The sequence below is a fragment of the Thunnus maccoyii genome, chromosome 6 (assembly GCF_910596095.1).
Source record: "Thunnus maccoyii chromosome 6, fThuMac1.1, whole genome shotgun sequence".
NCBI lineage: Eukaryota > Metazoa > Chordata > Actinopteri > Scombriformes > Scombridae > Thunnus > Thunnus maccoyii.
The window spans coordinates 4,650,251-4,671,172 of NC_056538.1; the positions used below are offsets into that span (position 1 = coordinate 4,650,251).

The 20,922-nt window shown below is 37.7% G+C and overlaps 2 protein-coding genes across 6 annotated transcripts in view; one reads left to right on the forward strand and one right to left on the reverse strand.

Annotated features, from left to right (window-relative positions):
• Positions 1–6,508, reverse strand: part of snx19b (sorting nexin 19b) — a 44,524-nt gene extending 38,016 nt beyond the window's left edge. For all 4 annotated transcript variants that reach the window (XR_006096536.1, XM_042414033.1, XM_042414032.1 and 1 more), the window contains exons 1-4: positions 6,457–6,508; positions 4,077–4,359; positions 3,684–3,878; positions 1,281–2,516 (exon numbers count right to left, since the gene is read on the reverse strand). Coding sequence is in view for 3 of the 4 variants with exons in the window: in XM_042414033.1 (XP_042269967.1) it covers positions 1,281–2,516; positions 3,684–3,878; positions 4,077–4,280 (1,635 nt within the window). In the remaining variant the exon portion in view is untranslated. The remainder of the gene's footprint in view (positions 1–1,280; positions 2,517–3,683; positions 3,879–4,076; positions 4,360–6,456) is intronic.
• Positions 6,509–11,018: 4,510 nt separating this feature from the next.
• On the forward strand, positions 11,019–18,339 carry il4i1 (interleukin 4 induced 1). Of its 2 annotated transcripts, none has more exons than XM_042414036.1 (8): positions 11,019–11,064; positions 12,107–12,192; positions 12,602–12,816; positions 12,918–13,030; positions 15,259–15,460; positions 15,548–15,616; positions 15,749–15,885; positions 17,210–18,339. In XM_042414036.1, the coding sequence occupies exons 2-8, from the start codon at positions 12,162–12,164 to the stop codon at positions 17,976–17,978; spliced, it is 1,536 nt and encodes a 511-aa protein (XP_042269970.1). In that variant the 5' UTR covers positions 11,019–11,064; positions 12,107–12,161; the 3' UTR covers positions 17,979–18,339. The 2 variants fall into 2 exon arrangements, with proteins under 2 accessions (XP_042269970.1, XP_042269969.1); XM_042414035.1 differs by lacking the exon at positions 11,019–11,064 and adding an exon at positions 11,194–11,361 and having other exon boundaries at positions 12,087–12,192.
• Positions 18,340–20,922: the final 2,583 nt, after the last annotated feature.

Here is a 20,922-nt window from a genome sequence, read left to right on the forward strand (position 1 = left end):
AAGCTACTGCCAGTTAATATATTGGAGTTCAATGTTAACATGTTCATGCCAAGCAGTAACAGTTTTATTTTTGAAAACTGGACCACAAAAAAGGACAAAAAAACTCTTGATTTAAACCAACGATAAAATCAGTGATTAAACGTGTCACAAACTAAATTCCACCATGAATGATTTTTCCTACTCAGTTTAAAATATAGTTTTGACTATCTGACTATTTGGACTACAATAAAACTACAATAAAAAGTACAAATGTCAGTGTTTCCCCTGGTTGACTGCTTTGGCCTGGCGGGGGTGGGGGGTAAAAATTGTTGGATGATACGGGACAGAGTGAACTCAGCAGCCACACATTTCTCTGTTCTCTATTTCTCTGCTTAGTGTTGTCAGGTTAGGCTAACCCATTTTTGCTAACTTTGGAGCTAACTTCCTTCATTTTTCTAGCAGTTGGGGAAACAACAGACGAGACTTTTCTTGGTCTTAAGAAGCTGCAGCATTTCTTAATTGACACACTGTAATGTCTACTGTACATTTACTGCCAGATTGACAACTTACTGCTAACCTTTTCCTCTGCTACACTCATATTCACTGTCATTTTTCTTCGGCTCGCTCTCTCATTCAACCACTCGCTATGCACACACATTACGCACTACCCTATTCCTTGAAGGAGCTACGCTACCAAGAGTTTCCCAGGCAACAATATAGAGGTTGACTCATGTTTCTGTACAGCCCTGCACAGACTCCAAAACACTATTGATTTCCTGAATGAATGTGTATTTGGTATTATTTTTGGTATTAAAATTTTTTTTTTTGGCCTAGCAGGGGTTTTCCTTGTACAATTATACGAGAAACACTGAATATAAATTAAATGGGGAAATTCAAAAGAAAAAAGCTACTTTCATTTTCAGGTTGTTGCTTCTCATTTACACAAGGCAAAATTTGAGTTTCCATTTCTCTGTGCTGAGTCAAAGTAATTGCAGGAAGGTGGGTCTTCTATTTGTTAAAGAACATGCTAGCAAAATATTAGCATTATGGCAAAGTAGCCTCATTGCCTCTAATCATGCTAGGACAAACTTAGCTAGATTATTATGATTTTTGCCCTTACAGTAGGTACAATAAATAAATACTAAAAAATTTATTTTTCTATTGTTTTGCTATTACATTTTTAACAATTCTCCTTTTTAATTTTCATGTTGTTTGAAATGCTGAAGTGTTGTACATGAAAAAGTACACACATGAACAAGAAACTGAATGGTGAACAGAGGGAGAATACATCATTTCCCTACTTTGATGGTGTAAAGAGTGTAGGGGTGCGACCCGGTGCCACGGTGTTCCTTAGCTGTGATGGTGCCAGTGATGCGGAGGTTCTGGATGATGACTGGTCCATCAGGGCTGCTGAGAGGCTCAAAACTGAACGATGGCAAGGGGGAAGAGACCTGCAATGGACTGACAACAGTCAACTCATTGGGGTTCCCAAGCCCAGCCGGTTCTACACCCAGAAGAAGGTCTTTGCCTGGGTTTGCTGAGGGGTAACTACCATCTCTCTCCAAGTTCTGGAGGCTGCTGATATCAGGAGTCCCCTCTGCTGTCCCTACCAATGAGGGGCCACAGCCATTCCGATGCTCTACTGGTTCTGAACTCACCAGGACTTTAGGGCAAGAGCCATCCACTGGACTGGCGCAAACATCCTCCAAGTCAATGCCATTGTTGTTCTCAACAGATGAGGCACATTCTTTCTGTCTGTCATACTGGCTCTCCTCTTGGCCTATCATTACCAGGGAATCAGTGGAACTCTGTTTATAGTCAGCCAATGGAGAATCCAGGTCAGAATCATTTTCCTGGTAAAATGGGTTTGACTTGCTTCCTCTCATGTAATGCCTCAAAAAGGGTTGAGTGGGTTCTTCTTCTTCAGTATTGTTCTGTGGACAGTCAACCTCCTCTGAGTCAATCACGTCATAGGCAGCGAGTTCAGGCATGACCATCTCTGCATCATTAACCGTTTCAGTCTCTGCTCTCGGTGGAGGAACTTCAGTATTCTGTTGAGGTACACATGAAGTCTCTTGTTGTGGAGCAAGGTCTGTTTCAGCAGGAGGAGATGGCAGTGCTGGTGATGAAGTCAGTGGCTCTGCTGCAATTGTCTCCTGCAGTTTGCTTGACCTGCCGAATATTTCGATCATGAGAAGGTTTAACCAGTCAGGGTCAGACAGTTTAGCAATGAGAGGGAGCAGGACATTACAGGTGATGAGCTCCCCGACAACGAAGCGTCCAGTGCGGGTCTCCAAGTGAGGCGATGGCACCAAAACATGCAGCAACAAATCCACTAGTGCTCTGGTGTAGTTGACTTCCACTGCATCACTGATCATGGCAGGGTGAGGTGTGGTAACCCTGGAATATGCCTTCCACAACTGCTCACTCTCACTGCTCCACTTTGGAGGCATCTGCTGCTCGGTCACCAGCTCCTTGGCTCTCAGGTAATCCTGCAAGTGGCAGCCAAACAGGTCCAGGATCCTCTGGGTCAGCTCCTGCAGCCATGCAAAAAGTCACACATCCATCAAACACCATCTCTGCTTTTCAAATTCTAAAACCTTAATTCACTTCTTTCACAACAAAATTTGAAAAGTTTCTTTCACCATCAATAGTGCTGTATACTGTATAGTGTCTTATATGGCATTATAATCAGGGTTCCCATCATACCTTGATGCAAATTTAGAAACAATGAAATGGCATTCCAAACTAAAGATGTTTGCTCACCAAGTCCATGATTTTCATCTGAAAAATGTCTGAGTAAAATTGTAATTTTTCCAGTTATTGTTAGAAGTCATAGCTAGTGCTGCCAATTTGCAAAGCAGACAGATCAACAGTGAGGGCCTTGTGAATCTGCTTACAACCTGGTGCATGTTTGAATTTATTTTCCAACAAGAATAAATAAATAAATAAAGGCTCAGCAGGTCATGTTGAGATACCACCTTTGCCACATTTTTAGCCACAATAGTCCCTGAAATGGTGAGTGTTTATTAATACATTTATGACCACTCATTCGCACTCTTTACAGCTACAGATATATCTTGTAAATACATGTAAACTAATCTATTGTTTTATGATTGTTTAAGACTAGTTATCAATCATATATTGTCTGATAAGAGTCATTAAGTACTCTTTGTATTTATGAAGCAGGGGCACCAGGCTGAAGTTGGAGTTTGCTTGTCATATTAGCGAGTGTTGGCAAGGTGCATATTGCTACTTATTGCACAGGCATTTAAGGGAGAATCATAGGTGGTTAACTGACACCATGCAGTTTAGAGCGGTCAGTTTTGTGGGGAGGACTCTCCATGTCTGACAAGCAGGCATAATAAAAGGCCTGGTGTAATTTACAAGAGCCATTTTGTCTGACTCTTATTGGCTTAATATTATATTTAAACCTAAAAATTTTGATATAATAATTTAATGAGTAATAGTTTTTTTAAGGTGGAATTTAACAACAGAAGATATAAACGTTTTGGAATAGAGATGACTATGTTATGAGTTTCTCATGAGCTTGATGATCTCAGACAAACGCCACCACTGCACTGCACCTAACTGATTTAAGTGCATGTAAACACAGTGAATGTCTGCCTCAGTTTTGGTTTTCAGTACTTGTCACATGACACTCTGCAAGAGCTCCCAACACTCATGTTTTTAAATCATAGTACCTTTCTGTCCACCTGTCTTGCGCGCATTTTAAGCTCCATGGCCATAGAGATCATGGCCTCTTGAACCTCCATTTCAAACGCACTCTCAGAGGACACAGTAGAGTACCAGGAGGAGACAAAGTCCCTGATGATTTTCCTCACTGTGTTGTGGATCTCTTGGTCCAAGTGATGCTCATCCTCCACAGACGGTGGAACCTGAAATTTAGCAATGACACAAAGGAGTGTAAGTGAAGTAATACTGGAGCTAGATGTGGGTCTGTTTCCCAAAAGCATTTTCAAGACTAAGATTATCTTAGCCCAGTAAATCCAATAAAGCTTTTTCTATAAACATGTCTACAAATGAAAAGTGAAACCAACACTAGAGCCGTAAAGCAAAGTTAAGTATACATATACCTGCTCCAGTGTGATAAACCTCTCCAGGTGAACCACACTGTTGGACTCCAGGACAGCCTGTGAGCCTAGCCAGCCACCGAGAACCACCAGCAGGCTGGTGAACACACACAGCAGCCAGATGTTCACGAGCAGGTGGAACAGCACCAGCCAGGCCAATACCACACCAAATCCCAACAAGCTCCTCTGTCCTAACACCTCAGCCATGGCACTGAAGGGGTTACTGTCTGGCTTGTCACCCTCAAGAAGAGATGTGGGGATCACACATGCCAGAGCAACATCACACCTTGAAAGACAAAACCAGTGGAGACTATGGATTAAGTATAAAGTTTAACACAGAGTGACAAGCCGCATGGGTGTTTGTATGTGATCAACATGAATTAAACAGGATGACCGTGTGGTCAGATTTACCAGCTAGGGGGGGACGAGGGTAAGCTGTTGGGCTCCTTTACTCACACTCTTTTTGTGTGTATCCTGTCATTGCAATTACCCGTAAAAAACAGTGCAGATAGCAGTCTACACCTGGCAGCTTAGGTATACAATATTTTGCCTAGAGCCCCTTATACCAGCCACTATACTCCCATGTTGGCCCCTGTTAAAATTTTTCTTCTTTATGACCATAAAACAATAGAGACCAGAGCTGAAATATCAAATTTAACAGTATTTATTTTCTTGTACAAGAAGGAGCATTTCACAATACAACACACAGGACTAGGTTACAAAGATTAAGGCTCCTAGTGGAGCGCTTATATCAGGGTTTTATACACCTTAAGTGGGCGTCACAGTTCTTTTCTTAATCTATCAAAATACAGACTTATAGCTAACGTCATGTCTGTTTTCAGTTCTCCTGTCCAGGAGCCATCTTGCCCCGTCTTCCTGTTTACAAATATAATACTGAACTTTCTTTAACCTTAGCTGATAAGTCTGCTGATGAGTTGCAGTACAAAACAGGAACAAATCATCATGATCTAGATAAAATAGTAAAACTCATACACAGTGCAATAATTAGTTTAATTTAAGTCTCCCTCCATTCAAAAATGTGTTTTCTTCTTGTTCCTACAATGTTTGAGCTTCACTGTGCAGAATGACGTATGTGCAGAGTTTGACACTAGATGGCTGTTTTCATATTCATCTGCTGAAAGTGGAAAGTTTCTCTGAGCTCATTGTAAATCCAATAATAAGTGGTGGGTCTACAAGCATCTTACACAAGTTTGATGTGGAAACTCGAAGCCTCCTGTGCACCTAAACCGAGAACGGACTTTTCTGAGAAACTGTATTTGTGTCCAGCAGTTAAACTTCTGAGATTAAATAAGATATATTTACATATTTATAGATTTTGGAATTTTTAATAAGGGAGAAGAAGTGGATGCCATCTTAAGGATTTTAATATAGTCATTATACTTTTTTCTGGAAAAACCATATCAGACACACATTATTGTTCTAGGCTGTATTTTTGTATATCTTAGTACATGTGTGGAGCTAAAAATATATTTAGGAATATGCAACATAAACACAATATCAACTTAAGTAGTAAAGGTCTCAAATGTCTATATTCAAACCCAATTTTACTGCGGTTGACCTCATTCATAGTAAACCGTTCATTTAATTCTCCATTTGCAAGGCGAGGGCGTATTAAAGCGAGCCGCTAACGTTGACGTTAGTTCGCACCATATGTGAGTGGTAAACGAGCCTTTCTGTCGCACTATGTTTCTTTGTTTATCTGTTTATATGTATCGGCTCTCATAACCGACACCACCTCAGTAACGACTAAGGTTCGTATACCGTTATCTGCTCTGGGGAGAAATCGCGACGCCAAACCCTGTTCGGAAATTTGACAATATACTGTTTATTGTTGACAGACATGAGAGTAGTACATGGTACGTGGTTTTAAAAGCGTAAAACTCCACTAGATGCAACACATAAACATTCGGCATACAAGTCATTCGGACTGCAGCGCCTATATTCAACATAATGTCTACTTTGTGATTAAGTTTACTTCAACCGTCTCCACCCATCACGGTTCATTAGTAACGGAGGAAGACCATAATTACGGGCGGGGTGATGATATAAGTCGACATATCGACGACATATCTGTTTATTGGTGTATCACATATATGCCGAAGTAAAGAGAAGCCTCTAGAGATTTGTCCAAAGTTACTCAACTGTGTCCTGCGACGTGTTAATCCTTGTCAAGAAACAAATCAGCCTTAAACTGCTCATTTTTGATGAGAGGTTAGTAGCGTTAGACTAGCAGGACCCAGAGACTCAACAATCGTCAGCTGTAACGTTAGAAAACGCTTCACCTGCACAGTGTAACATATAGAATGAAGTCATTGTGTAAATTAATGTTTACCTGCCTAATTAAAATAGAAAAATGTTTCACCTGCACCAGCTGTCATGGCACTCAATGGGAGGTCTCGTGAGCTGTTGTTTACTTCCTGTATCGTGACGTATGTTCAAATGGCTCTTACGCACCCTTTTTAAAAACTTTATTTACACAATTGTACTAACAACAGATTCACCATTCCCACTACAGTAACAAGGCAATGTACACACGAGGTAGTGCACATATCAGAATACATCAATGAAGAAATAAAAAGAAAAAGCAAACATAAATAATAAATTAAATAAATTACAAATCAAATTCATTACATAAGGCTCTAGTTTTCACGGCTTTAGAGTTTGTGTAGTATTTCAGTGTGTCCAGGTAGGATTTTAAGTAGGACATGAATACAGTAAGGTAGGGTTTCTGATTTGCAAATTTGCTGGCGTGTATATGGAATTTTGCTAATAAAGAAACGATATTGATAACATACATTTTCTTGACAAGCATATCATGAGAAACAAAAATAAATAAAATGAAATAAAATCTAATTTTCTGTTTAAAAAAAGATTAAGGTCATACCAAAAAGTCTGACTGAAGCTACAGTCCCAAAAAAGATGAGTTGTCATTTCATGTGTGTGGTGACGGAAGTAACAAAGAGGGTCAATATTTAGCCTATATTTTACAATAGCTGAATTAACTGGATAACAACTATGCAATATTTTCAGAGACACCTCTCGCACCTTATTTGAAACAAACAAAAAGAAATCCTGGGTAATAACCATGTTTTTTCCGGTCTATGCCAATATACAGATTATTCCAAACAAATACAGAAGCAGGTTTATTGATTGTTTACCTGACGCACTGATCTCGTGAATCCAGCTGCCTCGCAAGGTAAATTAATTGTGCCCTTCTAGATTATTTCATTTATATTTAGTTTTTATACTCAAAAAAGGATTTGAATTCCCAATATATAATTTTGATGGAGTAGTTTGACGGATAATATCTCTGGTTGCAGATGACAGCAGAATTTGAATACCTGACAGAATAGCTCATCCTCACCCATGATGCTTTGGAAGCGCGAGAATGATGTCAAAATAAAATTAAACCAAAATTTGACCTTATGTCACTTTAAGAATAGAAATAAAATAACTAATATTTTATTAGTATTCAATAATTACAGCACTCAGGGGGGCCTTGACAGTGGTTAGGATTCATGGGATATGAGGTACTTTACATGATGAGGTGGTGAACAACTTCTAAATGTGGATGGTCAATTAACATAAGAAGTTTATTTCTAAATTTAATTAACTAGTTACATAAAAACAATATGCAGGTTTGTTTTCTTCTTCAAGTGGTGCACTACAGTTTTTTTAAAGAAGCTCTGCGACTGATGGTTCAGCTGTAGATACATCTGACAATAGAATATATTCTTATATTCTATATATATTCAACCCACCCCAAGATCAAACAGGAATAAATAAAAATAAAAGTTAGTATAAGTCTATTCAATCAGAGGTTTTGTTCAAATATTCAATCAGTGGTTGCCATATATATTCAAACATTTCAATGGGATCACTCTAAAGGTATCCTATGTTTACTGCTTCCAACTGAGCAGATCTCAACGTTAAATACCTCCTTCCATAATTGTAGCAAACATTTCTTGGATGAAAACATATGGTAAAACCTCAATTCACCGTTTGGAGCCACTACATTTATGGTCAAAGGTGAAAACCTTTAAACAGTTGTATGTCTCTCACAGAAGTCCAGCTATTTTTATTATAAGTATTAAATGTTTGAACCATCAAAATAATAAATAAAATTGATAATCTGACTTTTTTTGTTAAAAGAAACAAAGGTGGTTTGGCTTTTTGACATTAAAGCCACCATGTGTAGAATTTTAAATTCCTGATTTGGCACCCCCTGGTCATTATATAAAAAAAGACATTATGGCAGACAGCTCAGAGATTCAGCCCAAGCACACAGAGATGAATGGGCTGAAAGCATCTCATAGACTGCACGAACCTTAACGGGAATTGCCCCATTGTTATATAAACAAAAACTTGTGCCACCATAATCATTTAAAAAAATACTATAATCACATGTAAATCCTACACATGGCGACATTAAAATGTGCAAATACTGTAAGTGGTTGAAAAGGCTGCAAGAGATATTCACAACAAAACAGAAATGTCATAAATTAGTGCTAATACTAAATCTAACCAGGTTTGCGACAAAATGTCATGTCACAGTAATTTTTCTTAAATGTTTTTGGGTGCCACCAGTGCCTGAGCAGTCTTTTACATTTATGATTTTGGCATTTTCATCTTCTCTCCTACTTCTCCTGAGATACCAACCCTTTTCCTGCAAACATATGTTGGTACATTGGAGCTGCACAGGGAGGAGTGATTTGCTGCTTCCCAGTCTGTCTTCCTGCTTAGGAACCTTTAATCTTTTCTCCAGATGCAAATAGTCTAAAAAACATTACAATCAAACATTTGCATTCAAACAGACATGTAGATTAGGGACATTTTGCAAAGCTGCCTTCTCATGACTTTAGTTTGGGGGGCATATGTTCCTCCTGTGTCCTGCTGACAATCATTTTTTGAGAGCATTTACAGCTCCTTTGAGGCTTTCACAGCATACCAGTGGCTAAGACTTATGGGAAATGCTGTTGTTGAATGCTAACAAAATTATTGTTTTGTCCGAGTTGAAATGGTTTGGTCTTTTTGAAATATAGCATTTACAGTATAAGAGACCCATTTAGCTATATGAACAGGAAATCGCAACAATTTTCAGGTCCTTAGAAAAAATAATGAAAGAAACATTGTGTGAGAAAACTTAGTTATATGAGCTTAGTGGAGCAGAAGTGAGGACAGGGGATAGGGCTTTAGCTCGCTAAAATCACACTGGCCAAGCAAATGGGTCATATCTGTATGATCCATTCAAAAAGCTGGGATTGTTAACATAAAATGATTTGCATAAATTTCAATTTCCATTTTTATTTTATTTTTTTTCGTGAGTCGCTTCCATGGGATGTCACCAAATCACACTAACACACATATGCTGTTGAGAATTGTAAGGATTAATGTAATAGCAATGAATATCTTTTGCCTAACTCTTATTATGTTATTATGTCTAAATGAGTTGATGTGTCAAAGCTCATGTTACAATTAGACTGAAATATTTTAGTTTTTGTTGTGTTAGTTTTGTCTTCTTAGCGGTCCATTGACCAAACCAAAGGCAATTTCCATGACATTCACACACATCCTAAAAGAGTTATTTGGGGTACAAGTTGCAGTAAGCTGTGTGTATATTATACCATCATACATCAAACTCTCAGGTATTTTAATTTCTCATACTGATGACATTGCACATCCTGACCTGTAAGCCACAAAGGAAACTAAAGTGGCACAACAAAGCGTGTGAATGTCTTCTCACTGAAACCTGCAAAGCAACTTAAAAACCACATTAGAAATATGTAACTTAGCAACTCTATGTTGTTGAACTCTGAGTCTGAAAAGCAAGCTAAGCGAGTTGCTAACTTTGTCTGTCTGGCGTTTGGTGCTGGGCAGATATAGTGTACAGTGGGTTTGTTTTGGTTCAGTCCCACAGCTATTATCAGTTTTGTGTCCTGAACTAAAACAGTAAAGTTTGCCCTATAGGGCAAGTGGTTAAAAAAAAGTTTAAAAAAAAAAAAAAAGAATGTTTCAATCATTTTTTTTTTTTATCATCATCATTACTTATATTCTCGTTCTCTGGCACACAGCATAGCACCCTCCCCTTGCATGCATCGGAGAATAGTGGCACGCACAGTTGGCCAATCAAGAATTGAGTAGGCTAGTAGTGCGATGCGTGAAACAAACATCCTTCAGGATTATGTGAGAACTGCATTTTTCACTGCATTAAACACTCTTGAGAACGAGGAACATTAAAGAGAGAAATCAGGAAGCTTGGAGTGGAAGAAATTAGTCTAAAAAATGTATTTGCCATCGGTTAAGGAGACTGTTCCATCATTAGAAAGAAAACTGGGCTGATCAAAAGAATTTAGTGTTCAGTGTAACTCTGTGTCCTTGTTCTGTCTTACTTACTTAAATAAAGATTAAACATGACAATTAACTTTAGTCTATGTTGTTATTTGATAACCACTGAATAATAAAAAAAAATTGTATAGGGGCAAAATTGACTTTGGGCAAGTAGATTTCTGACCCTCTCGCCCTTGCGTAAAACAATAACGTTGAACCCATAAACTGTAAAAAAAATAAATAAATAATAGGGTTGAACCCTGTACACTGTCCAAAGGTCAGCAAACTCAATTTTATAACTTTTTAACTGCCACTGTCTGATTTCTCATAAGGTGTTTTGAAAGCACATCACATGGCTGACTTAACACCCAAAGCCTCACTAGTTCAGTGACCTCATATAGATGATCCATAACTGAACAATGCTGTGTTCAGTTATGGATCATCTATATATTGCTGTACAGTTTTGTAACCTGTGACATAAAATCTCACCTGAGCTACAATAAGCAAGGTTAGGTAAGTGCCTCCCTCTTTGAGTCCTCAGATGAACCAGCGATCAAACAGTTCAGGTCCAAATCAAGCTTTGACACAAGTCAGAACTCCACTGGACATATAGACCTTTTCTGCTACTCAAGGCTTTCAACAGGTAAAAGTCTTCTTTAATTCTAAGTCTTTCCAATTCTTTCTATCACTTCCATTTTTAGTACTTCCATTAGTAATTATTCAGCATTTAGCTTTGAATGCAAAAAAAAATACTATGCGGTTTCTCATTTTGTTCGGGAAATGTAACTTGGCTTTTCCTCCTTGCTTTTACTTTCATTTACAGCAGCCTATAAAAGCTGCCTGTTTTCTGTTGTCTGTTGTCTGTTTTCTGTTGAACACAGAAGAGGCTGGTTGAGTGGGACAGCTTTATTTTGGCAACCCGGACTACACATGTTTACCAGTAAGTAGTAAATATTAATTAAAATTTGAGAAAAAAATGGTAATAGAAAAAATAAACACTTGTACTTTATTATGTATGTTTAATGTAACGTAATGCAACTTTAAGTTTGAATGAAGCTTGAGACTTTGACAGATATTTTTGGATACCACTGAATGAACACTTTCAGTTCAGGTATTGAAATGAGTGAAGATGGAGGAAATGAGGTATGCTGATGACTAGTATAACCTCGCTAATCTGATTTGTTCAGTGTGGTTGACTCTCGAGCCGGTGTGGGAAAATATTTCTGGAAGACCTGAGGAGCCACACAGTCCCTCATTAAATTACGTTGTGTGCAATTTCACACATACCACGCTTCCAGGTTTTCCAGGCTGCTTTTGTATGGAGAGACACCGCGTTAAAAGTTTAGCTTAATCAGGGACTCAGTCATTTCTTCTCAGTCATGCATAGGCTTACGACAACTTACGAGACATTACCTTTGATAAAGGTGAGTGGAATGCAGAACATCTAGTCTGAACTGCGTCTGTTTCTCCTCTTATATTAGATAATTATGCATGTGCATCAATTAACTGCAATAATTAACCATGCTACCAAACTGAATGCCTTTATCTGTGTTCTTAAAAAAGGACAGTTCAGTTCTGAACTAAACACATTTATTTCTGTGGAATATGAAACTTACATCTGTTTGTGTTAATACAGTCTGAGTCATTTAACTTTGTCTTTGTTAGGTTTCATTTTCCTCTGATAGTATAAGTATCAACGGCAGAAAGAAGAAGCCCAGACTGTGGAGTTCCATTGTCAAGATGATCCCTCACATGGCTCTGTGCAAATTCTGTAAGTATTAAACTGCTATTACATTATAGGTCTATTGATAGTTACAAGCATGATACTGCTAGTGTGATCATCATATCTGCAATCATGAAGGTAGACGTGAATGTAATTCATAATAAATATCTGCATTGTTGAAGGGAGAAGTTGATTGTGCAGTATAGGTGAATTCCTGTGATGATGTCCAAAATTTTTGTCGTAAAACCACAGTTCTATGTACAGAAGTGACTTTGTTCATGTAAATAAAGAGGAAAGGAAACTGGAAGTTGGCGGTGGCTTAGTAATCAGTTGGGGCTTTTTCCTTTTAAGTTGATATTCTGTGACATTTGCTGCGGTTGCTCAAGTTTGAAAATATTCCTCCTCTTCTGCATTTGCCTCATGATGCTTTGAACTGGTATTTCCTGCCTATTGTTAGTTCCTCTGGTTCTAGTCGGGGTTGTGGTGTTTGCGGTGAGTGGGATCATTGGAGACCCCCTGTATGAGTGCCTCCAAGACACAGACTACAGCGAGCTTCTCGACATTGTGGATAAAGGTCTTCCTGCTGCAAAGACACCTCGTCATGTAGCAATCATTGGTGGGGGCATCGCTGGGCTGACCGCTGCAAAGTTTTTAGAAGATGCTGGCCATAAGGTAAAGTCATTTATATCAGCATATTTTCTGAGTGAGCCCTTGTGCTGTGCATGTTAGAGTGAATTTCATAAGACTGATCATGTGTCCCCATGGGCGACAAGGTGACCATAATAGAAGCCAGTAACCGTATTGGAGGACGTGTCGAGACCTTCAGGAACAGAAGAGAAGGCTGGTATGCAGAAATGGGAGCCATGAGGATCCCCAGCTTTCATAAGTGAGTACAGGACTATCTTTTTTAACCATCTGAGGGGCCATAATATGACTATGTTTAGCAGTGAGTGGATTCATGATGTTAAAGGCACTTTGCTTCATCAAAAAATACCGAAACAGGCTTTTTTTGTCTTACCCAGTGGTGGAAAATAATTAAGTACTCAGTTTACAACTTGGGTACCATACTTACAATAAGTAGTCTTTGAGGTACTTGTAGTCTACCTCACTTAAGTATTTTCTTCTTCTGCTACGTTATACTCAATACTCAATATGCCACTAGATTTATTTGACAGCTGTCTAACAGTCGTTAGCTATAAATGTTAATAAACTGTTAAATGTATTCTTGTCTGGAAGCTCTGGCCTGCAGCCTTTTTTCAGGCAGGAGTCTTTTGGTTATTTCTAATTTATAAAGTATTAATAAATGATTTATTGACCATAATGCTTTATTTAGAAAGTGACACCAAATGGTGTTTACATATCAGTACCAACAATACAGTGACATTGTATACCTGTGAAAGGGGCCGTTCTGCATAAAGAGCAGTTATCAAAATCACAACAAACTGTCTTATTGTATAAAAATATTGTATGCAGTTGAGATTGAGATCAGCTATATAAATATCAAACAGATGATGCATTACGTCTGCTAGGTCTGCAGGCATCAGGAGCATTAGTGCATTCTAATATTCATGAATTGTATTGAAGACAGTAAGGTGCGTTACTGTATGTAATTTAAATATAAACCAAGGTTTAACCCCATTCAAATTAGAAACACTAGATGGGAACTTACTATTGTAATCAAACCAATCAACAGGTCTTTTAATATATAAAGTAACAGAATGCAACCTCTAACCTATAAAACACTGGTATGAGTAGTAGTAGTCTATTTAAGAAAAATATGATCAGGTAAGAAACACACTAAATACAATATATACGTATATACGTATATAGTCAAAAAGAAAAATATACCCATTTGGGACGGCTGTGGCTCAGGACGTAGAGCAGGTCGTCCACTAATCAGAAGATTGGCGGTTTGATCCCCGGCTCCTCCAGTTCACATGTAGAAGTGTCCTTGGGCAAGTAACAAAACCCCAAATTGCTTCTGAAGGCTGTGCCATGTTTGTGTGACAGTGTGTGTGAATGTAAATAGATTAGATCCTGATGAGCAGGTTGGCACCCTGCATGGTAGCCTCTGCTATCAGTGTATGAATGTGTGTGTGAATGGGTGAATGTTGGCATTTGCTGCCTCAACAAATATAGATATAAATATAAACACAAATACTGCACACTCTGCACATCCATCAGAAGACTAGAAAGGCACTAAATAAATGCAGCCCATTTACCATTTACTGTCCATTTATACCAACCTGCAGAGTGCAACATTTCACAATTCTTAATTTGTTATTTCATTAACAGAAAATGTTTAAAATATTTCAATCTGCATCAAAAATAAAATCAAAACACTGCACACTACCTGCTCAGCACCAAACAGCAAACAGACCCATACAAGGTATGTGTGAAGCAACTATCAGGTGAACATAGAGGAGCATTCAGTTGCTAAAAAAACAGATATTTTCCTCAGGTGTTGGTGGAGACCAAAACAGAGCTAAAAGGGAGTGAATATTGGACTTACAGTACATTCATCAGGTGGACAGAAACATGACTCCAAATGAATGATAATGTTCTGTAACTGCTGGATGTGTAAATAAGCAACTGCTAATAAATTCAACATATCAACTTAAATGGTTATGATATGTGAATATTGTGTTGTTTTCACCTGTTATTGCAGGTTAAAATATATTTTGTAGATAATACAGCGGTTTGAACACAGGACTTTTGAATATTTTAACAATGTGTTGTTACTACTTCTAGTTAAATCTGCTCTAGTCAATATTTTTACATGAATAATAGACGTCAAATGATTAACAACGAATGACTACTTGTAGCCTTATGTGAAATGGGTTTAACATAGGAACCCACAGAGAATTATCACACAAGTCTGCAGTTCCCATCTGCTTTACAGAGTATTTTAGCGTCTTTCAGCATATTGTTTTGGTTCACTCTCACGCTCTCATCAGTATTGTTTCCAGCAGCAGCAAGTAGCTGCTTTAAGCAAAAGGTCCTTTTAAATCCACTGTACACTTCCTGCCCAGCACCACAACTCCAAATAAATGCTTTTATGAATGCAATTATAAATGCTATATAGATATTTAATATTCAATATCTATTTCACAGGATTCTGCTTTCCTTGGCCTCCAAATTACAAATTTCCTTGAACCACTTCATCCAAGATGACATCAACACCTACTATTTGGTAAATGGAGTGCTACACAAAACCTATGCTGTGGAAAACAACCCTGATGTGCTCAACTACACCTTGAATGGAAGAGAGAGGGGAATGTCAGCTGCTCAGCTTTTCAATCTGGCTCTGTGGAAGGTTTGTATACATGCCACACATCATTATTATTTTTGTAGTTTCCCAGTTTAGGAATGTTGTTTTGTAAGTATTGTAATCTGTGCATAGGTGAGGGATGACCTTAAGAGGATTGGCTGCAGTGCCATGTTGGATAAATATGATTCCTACACAGTGAAGGTAACGGTTCATTTTTTTCAACATTCATGTCACACAAGTCATACTTTGAATCTGAAGGCAAAATATCACTACATCAATAACACTCAACATTTGATTGCTATGCAGTTAAATCATCTCTGTTGTCACTGACAGGAATATCTGGTGAAGGAGGGCAACCTGAGTCGAGGTGCCTTGAGAATGATTGGGGACATCCTGAATGAAAACAGCCTCTTCTACACATCACTGGTAGAGATGTTGTACATACAGTCAGACATCAATGACAACACTGAGTAAGAAATATTTATTTCATTCAATTATGTGTCTGGCAACCTACAGTCTGTGGACCTAACTTGGGTTTACCAGTGTTTCTCATAAGTAGAGCATTTCTGAAGGCAAAAATAATTTCATTGATTGAGTTTAATCCCGGTGGGCAGGAGCCAGAAAAGCTATTTTTCTAATTGAGGATTCTTAAGGATGGATAAATGTCTTATGTGAATATGTTCTGCATTTCTTTTTTAAATCTAACAAGCAAAAATAACACAAAAATTTAAGGTTGTAAAAAATAACTAACCTAAAATGTTCAAACCTATAAAATGTCTTTCAGACTTACTTTACAATTAACTTTATTTAAGAACAAAGTCATTGTAACAACACAAAAAAACCTAAATTGTAACTAATTAGTTAAAAAAGTACAGTTATGAAGTATTCTTACTTTACTTGAGCATTTGAGAAAGCTATATGTCTACGATAGCTACCACAGATTACTTTGTAAATTCAGATTTTACATACAAATCATATGATTACAATGAATTACTATGCAATATTATTGATTTAATTACCCAACAGTACATAAAGTAGTTGTAATCAGTTTCAATTTGACCAGCAACAACATTAAACAGCTGCTCACACATTATACACCAGTAATATTTTTTTAAAAATGACAATGGGTATAATAAGCACCTGTATTTTTGGTACTTTCTTCTTACTTAATCAACATTTTGTATGCAGGACTTTTACTTGTAACAGAGTATTTTTACATTGAGGTATTGATATTTTCACTTAAAGCTTCATTAATGGATTTTTTTGGCCACCTTGGGGTCAACAGAGTAAGCTGAAAACACAACAACCTTATATAGTTGTTGTGGTGAATGTGTTGGTTAACAGCTGCCTTTCACATTAAGCAGAAACTGAGCAACATTAGCATTCATTTAGAGTCATGTTTCTGAGTCATGTTTCACTCTCCTTTTATCTCTGGTTTGGTCTCCAATAACTACTAAGTAAAATATCTGGCTCTTTAGCTGCTAAATGCTCCACTATATTCACCAGCTAGTTGCTAACTTTGTCTGTCTGCCAATGGTGCTGGGCAGGTTGCATACAGGGGTTTTTTTGTTGTTGTTGTTGTTGTTGTTGGGGTTTTTTTTGCTTAAAACAGCTGCTGCCTCGTCTGGAAATTAGGTTGATGAGAGCAGCAATAGTGAACCAAAACAGTAAAGTTGCTGGCTGCAAAACCAAAACAATTAGTTAAAAGATGCTAAAAAGTTCATTAGTGCAGCTTTAAATGATGTGTTGTGATTTAATGATGTCATTATTGAGTTTTTTGTGTTTTTTTTCCAGGTACTTCGAAATTACAGGTGGCTTTGACCACCTCCCGATGGCTTTCTACCAAGTGTTAAATGCCACCATCCTTCTCAACTCCAAGGTCAAACTCATCAACCAAACAGGCGGCAGCAATGTGACTGTAACGTACCAGGACTGGCATAATTCAGGCTCCCTGACCAACCTTACAGTGGACTATGCCCTGGTTACAGCCACGGCCAAAGCCAGCCTCTTCATTGACTTTCAGCCCCCTCTCTCTGGGGACAAGATGGAGGCCTTGCGCTCAGTCCATTACGCCAGCTCCACCAAGGTGGTACTCAGCTTCAGCGAGCGTTTCTGGGAGAAAGAGGGCATCAGAGGAGGGAAGAGTATCACAGACCGGCCCTCTCGCTTTATTTACTACCCCAGCCACAGCTTCCCCGGGACAGCCGCAGGGGCCCTCCTGGCATCTTACACCTGCTCCGATGACTCCACCCTCTTCCAAGGGATGAGCGAGGATGAGCTGATGGCTGTTGTCCTGGAGGACTTGGTGAAGATCCATGGGGAGGGCATCAGGCCTCTGTGTACAGGGGGACTGGTGAAGAAGTGGGGCTTGGATCCTTACAGTCTGGGAGCCTTCGCCATATTCACACCCTACCAGCAGGGACACTATGCCAGTGAACTGTTCCAGAGTGAGGGACGGGTGCACTTTGCAGGAGAACACACAGCCACACCTCATGGGTGGATTGAAACTGCCATGAAATCTGCCCTCAGGGCAGCTAAACATATTAATAGCCTCACAGTTTAGTTTTTACATGCAGAAAATATTTTCTTTTACATATGTTTCTACTTTTTTCTCTTTTCAGGTTTGACTGATATGTTAGTTTGGTCAACCCCCTCTGATATGACGAATATTTTTTGTCATTTACATATTTATTGATCTAGGTACACATGTATTGGTCAGCAGCACAAGGCGTGTCTCTACGGCCCATAAACTGACATTCTGACCAGATTCTACAAAGATTATATATGCAAATCATGATTTGCAGGGTTTTATGTTGTATGTGACACTCCAGTTTCAAACACTGTACTAAAAATAAGAATAAGCTGAATGGAATTCTTGATGTGACATAATGTTTACTCCTTCTACACCTGAACTTGTTAAGTCATGCCTTTTATTTCAGTTTTTTTTTTTTTTTTTCATTTAAATTGTTTTATAATTCAGTTCAGTTAATTTTACTATTACAATGAATGAGAAAATAAAATATTTGAATAAAAAACTTTCTCTAAGGTGTCAGTTTTGTGGAACTCAAAACTCAAAAGTTGTTCTTTATACTAAACATGTAGTATAAAGAACAACTTTACTGTGAGACCAATGCAATTTGGCTTCCTCATCATTGTCAACATAGAACACATTACAAGGAACATTTTAAAATAAAATGAGTTCACATAGGTTTGATATGCGTATGATCATGTGGTTTCAGGCCAATAATATTCTTTAACTGGTAGAGAAATAAGGGATGTGCCTAATAATGGACTGGATATAAACGCATTTAAGGGGACATATCCTTGCACTGTATAATCATTGAAAGTGTCTTAAAACACGAAAGCTTAGAAAGAAAAAGAACCAGCAATGCAAAACATTATAAAAATACATAAAATTTACTTAATACTTAAGCACAGGAATATTTAAGAACTAAACACCACAATAAAACCATAGTAATTGACAGGTACTCATTCAGGCCTCCTGTAAATAAACTTTTGAGATTAAATAATTGACATTGCCATCTCTTTGGCCATCACTTCTATGCCTTTATAAAACAATAATAAAACACAATGTCCTGCAGCAGGATTAGTTACATGATCATTAAGAGAACAGGTTGTTTCACATATGTAAATTTTACCACATTGGCGCTGCGGAAACAATAAGATTTTTAGTTTTGCATTTAATAAATTTTCTAATGCTGATGGTTAGTATTAGTAGGGCTGGTTAAGAGAGTATATTAGTAGTTTATGCAGGTTCCACACTGAAAAATAGCCATGGAGAGGTTTATTTGTGAGCCTTTAGAGGAATAGTTTATTATTGTATGCCTTCATTACAGTGACAGTAGAGAAAGATGACAGGAAATGAGTGGAGATGGTCTTACTTGTGTCCTAAGTACTTTAATTTAGTGTTTATTGTGAATTACTACACCTGACATATCAAAATGTCTGCAGTGAGAAATCCGTAAGGGCTGCACAGTGGCTCAATGGTTAACAGTCCTGTATCAGTGTGGGTTTCCTCCAGGTGCTCTGGTTTCCTCCAACATAAATCTGAATATTCAATATGATGAGTTTAACTTTTGATGTCTGGCGTACTTCTGCTTAAATTAATACAGTTTAACACAAACACACAGAAATGCACAGTAGTGAAAAGTACATTCACTCAAGTATTTTATCTAACTATTAAGGAAGGACTCTGTCTGTCTGTATGTCCTTTGCATTTCTTGAGAACTGTTCATTGACTTCACACTTGGCAGGTGTATTATTTAGGACCCAACAAAGTGCAATATCAAATTTAGTGCAATTTGGAAAATAAATTTGGATTTGGATTAGATTGAGTGGATATTCTTACTCAGGACAAAATTTGATGATATGGACATTGCAGAGGACCTCGCTGGAAATGACCAACTGACGTGCGTAACAGTCAAATAACAAAAAAACTACTGAAAATGTTGAGTGTGATTGTTCATTAAACTCTCAAGTCCCTGCATGAGTTGTTTTCACCAAACAATATTCTGATTTTTTGTTCTCCATAATAATAAAACCATAAGCATGAGCACAACCGGTGATCAGAGCTGTACAGCAAGTGAGAGAAAAGTAATTTCTCATGGTGTGCTCTAAAAAGAGAAAAGTAGAGCTTTTAATCAGGAATGGACAGACTCTTAGGCTACTTCCCACAGGCAGTTCAAAAGCAGTAGGTCTCATATAAGCACAAATCTTTTGAGCAAATATACCTACTCGATTGATCTAAACTGAAGCCACAGAAAATAAACAATCTAAGAGCCCAACATGATAGATCCACTTTATTTTAAGATGCACATTTTTTCAAAAGCTCTATAATGTATTTTATTTTGAAATGCAGGCTTCATTATACTTGAAATGAGAAAAGATTCACTATTACAGAACTTAACATCTGTGTATAATAGAATGTTAGTTTCTTTCATGTTGTAGGTTTATATATTCATTCACACCTCATATCAACTGTGTAATACCAGAGGCAAAGCAATAGGCCCATTTGGAACTAGTATAAGTACAATTTTGAGATACTTGTACTTTAGTGGAGTATTTCCATCTTCTGTTACTTCTACTTCTTTGTGTGATTTGGGGGCCATCAGCAAAATCAGGCATAAGCCTCCAATCTCTAATTGAGAATGTTGGTAGTGGCAGTGGTAGAAATACTGAGATCATTTAATGAAGCAAAACTATTCATTTCACACAGTAAAAATACAATTTTGACATAGCTAAAAGTACAGAAGTATTACCAACAAAATGTACCCACATTTAACTACTGTAAAGTATCCTCAAGATGGAGCTCATTTTAACTGCTGCTGCTATATACTGCTAGATAGTTTTGTCTATAATAATGCATCAAATTGAATTTGTTGATCATGTTTTGTGTTTAAAATCAAAGTAAAAGTAAATAAAAGTAACCAGCTGTCAAATAAATGTAGTAGATTAGTAGAAAGTAATGTTTCCCTCTAGAATTAAAG

Bases quoted from the DNA above. Each gene is read 5' to 3' on its own strand.
- il4i1 (XM_042414036.1), top strand. From the start codon at position 12,162: ATGATCCCTCACATGGCTCTGTGCAAATTCT. The intron at 12,193-12,601 runs GTAAGTATTAAA...GCCTATTGTTAG, and splicing joins CATGGCTCTGTGCAAATTCT to TTCCTCTGGTTCTAGTCGGG. The intron at 15,886-17,209 runs GTAAGAAATATT...TTTTTTTTCCAG, and splicing joins GACATCAATGACAACACTGA to GTACTTCGAAATTACAGGTG.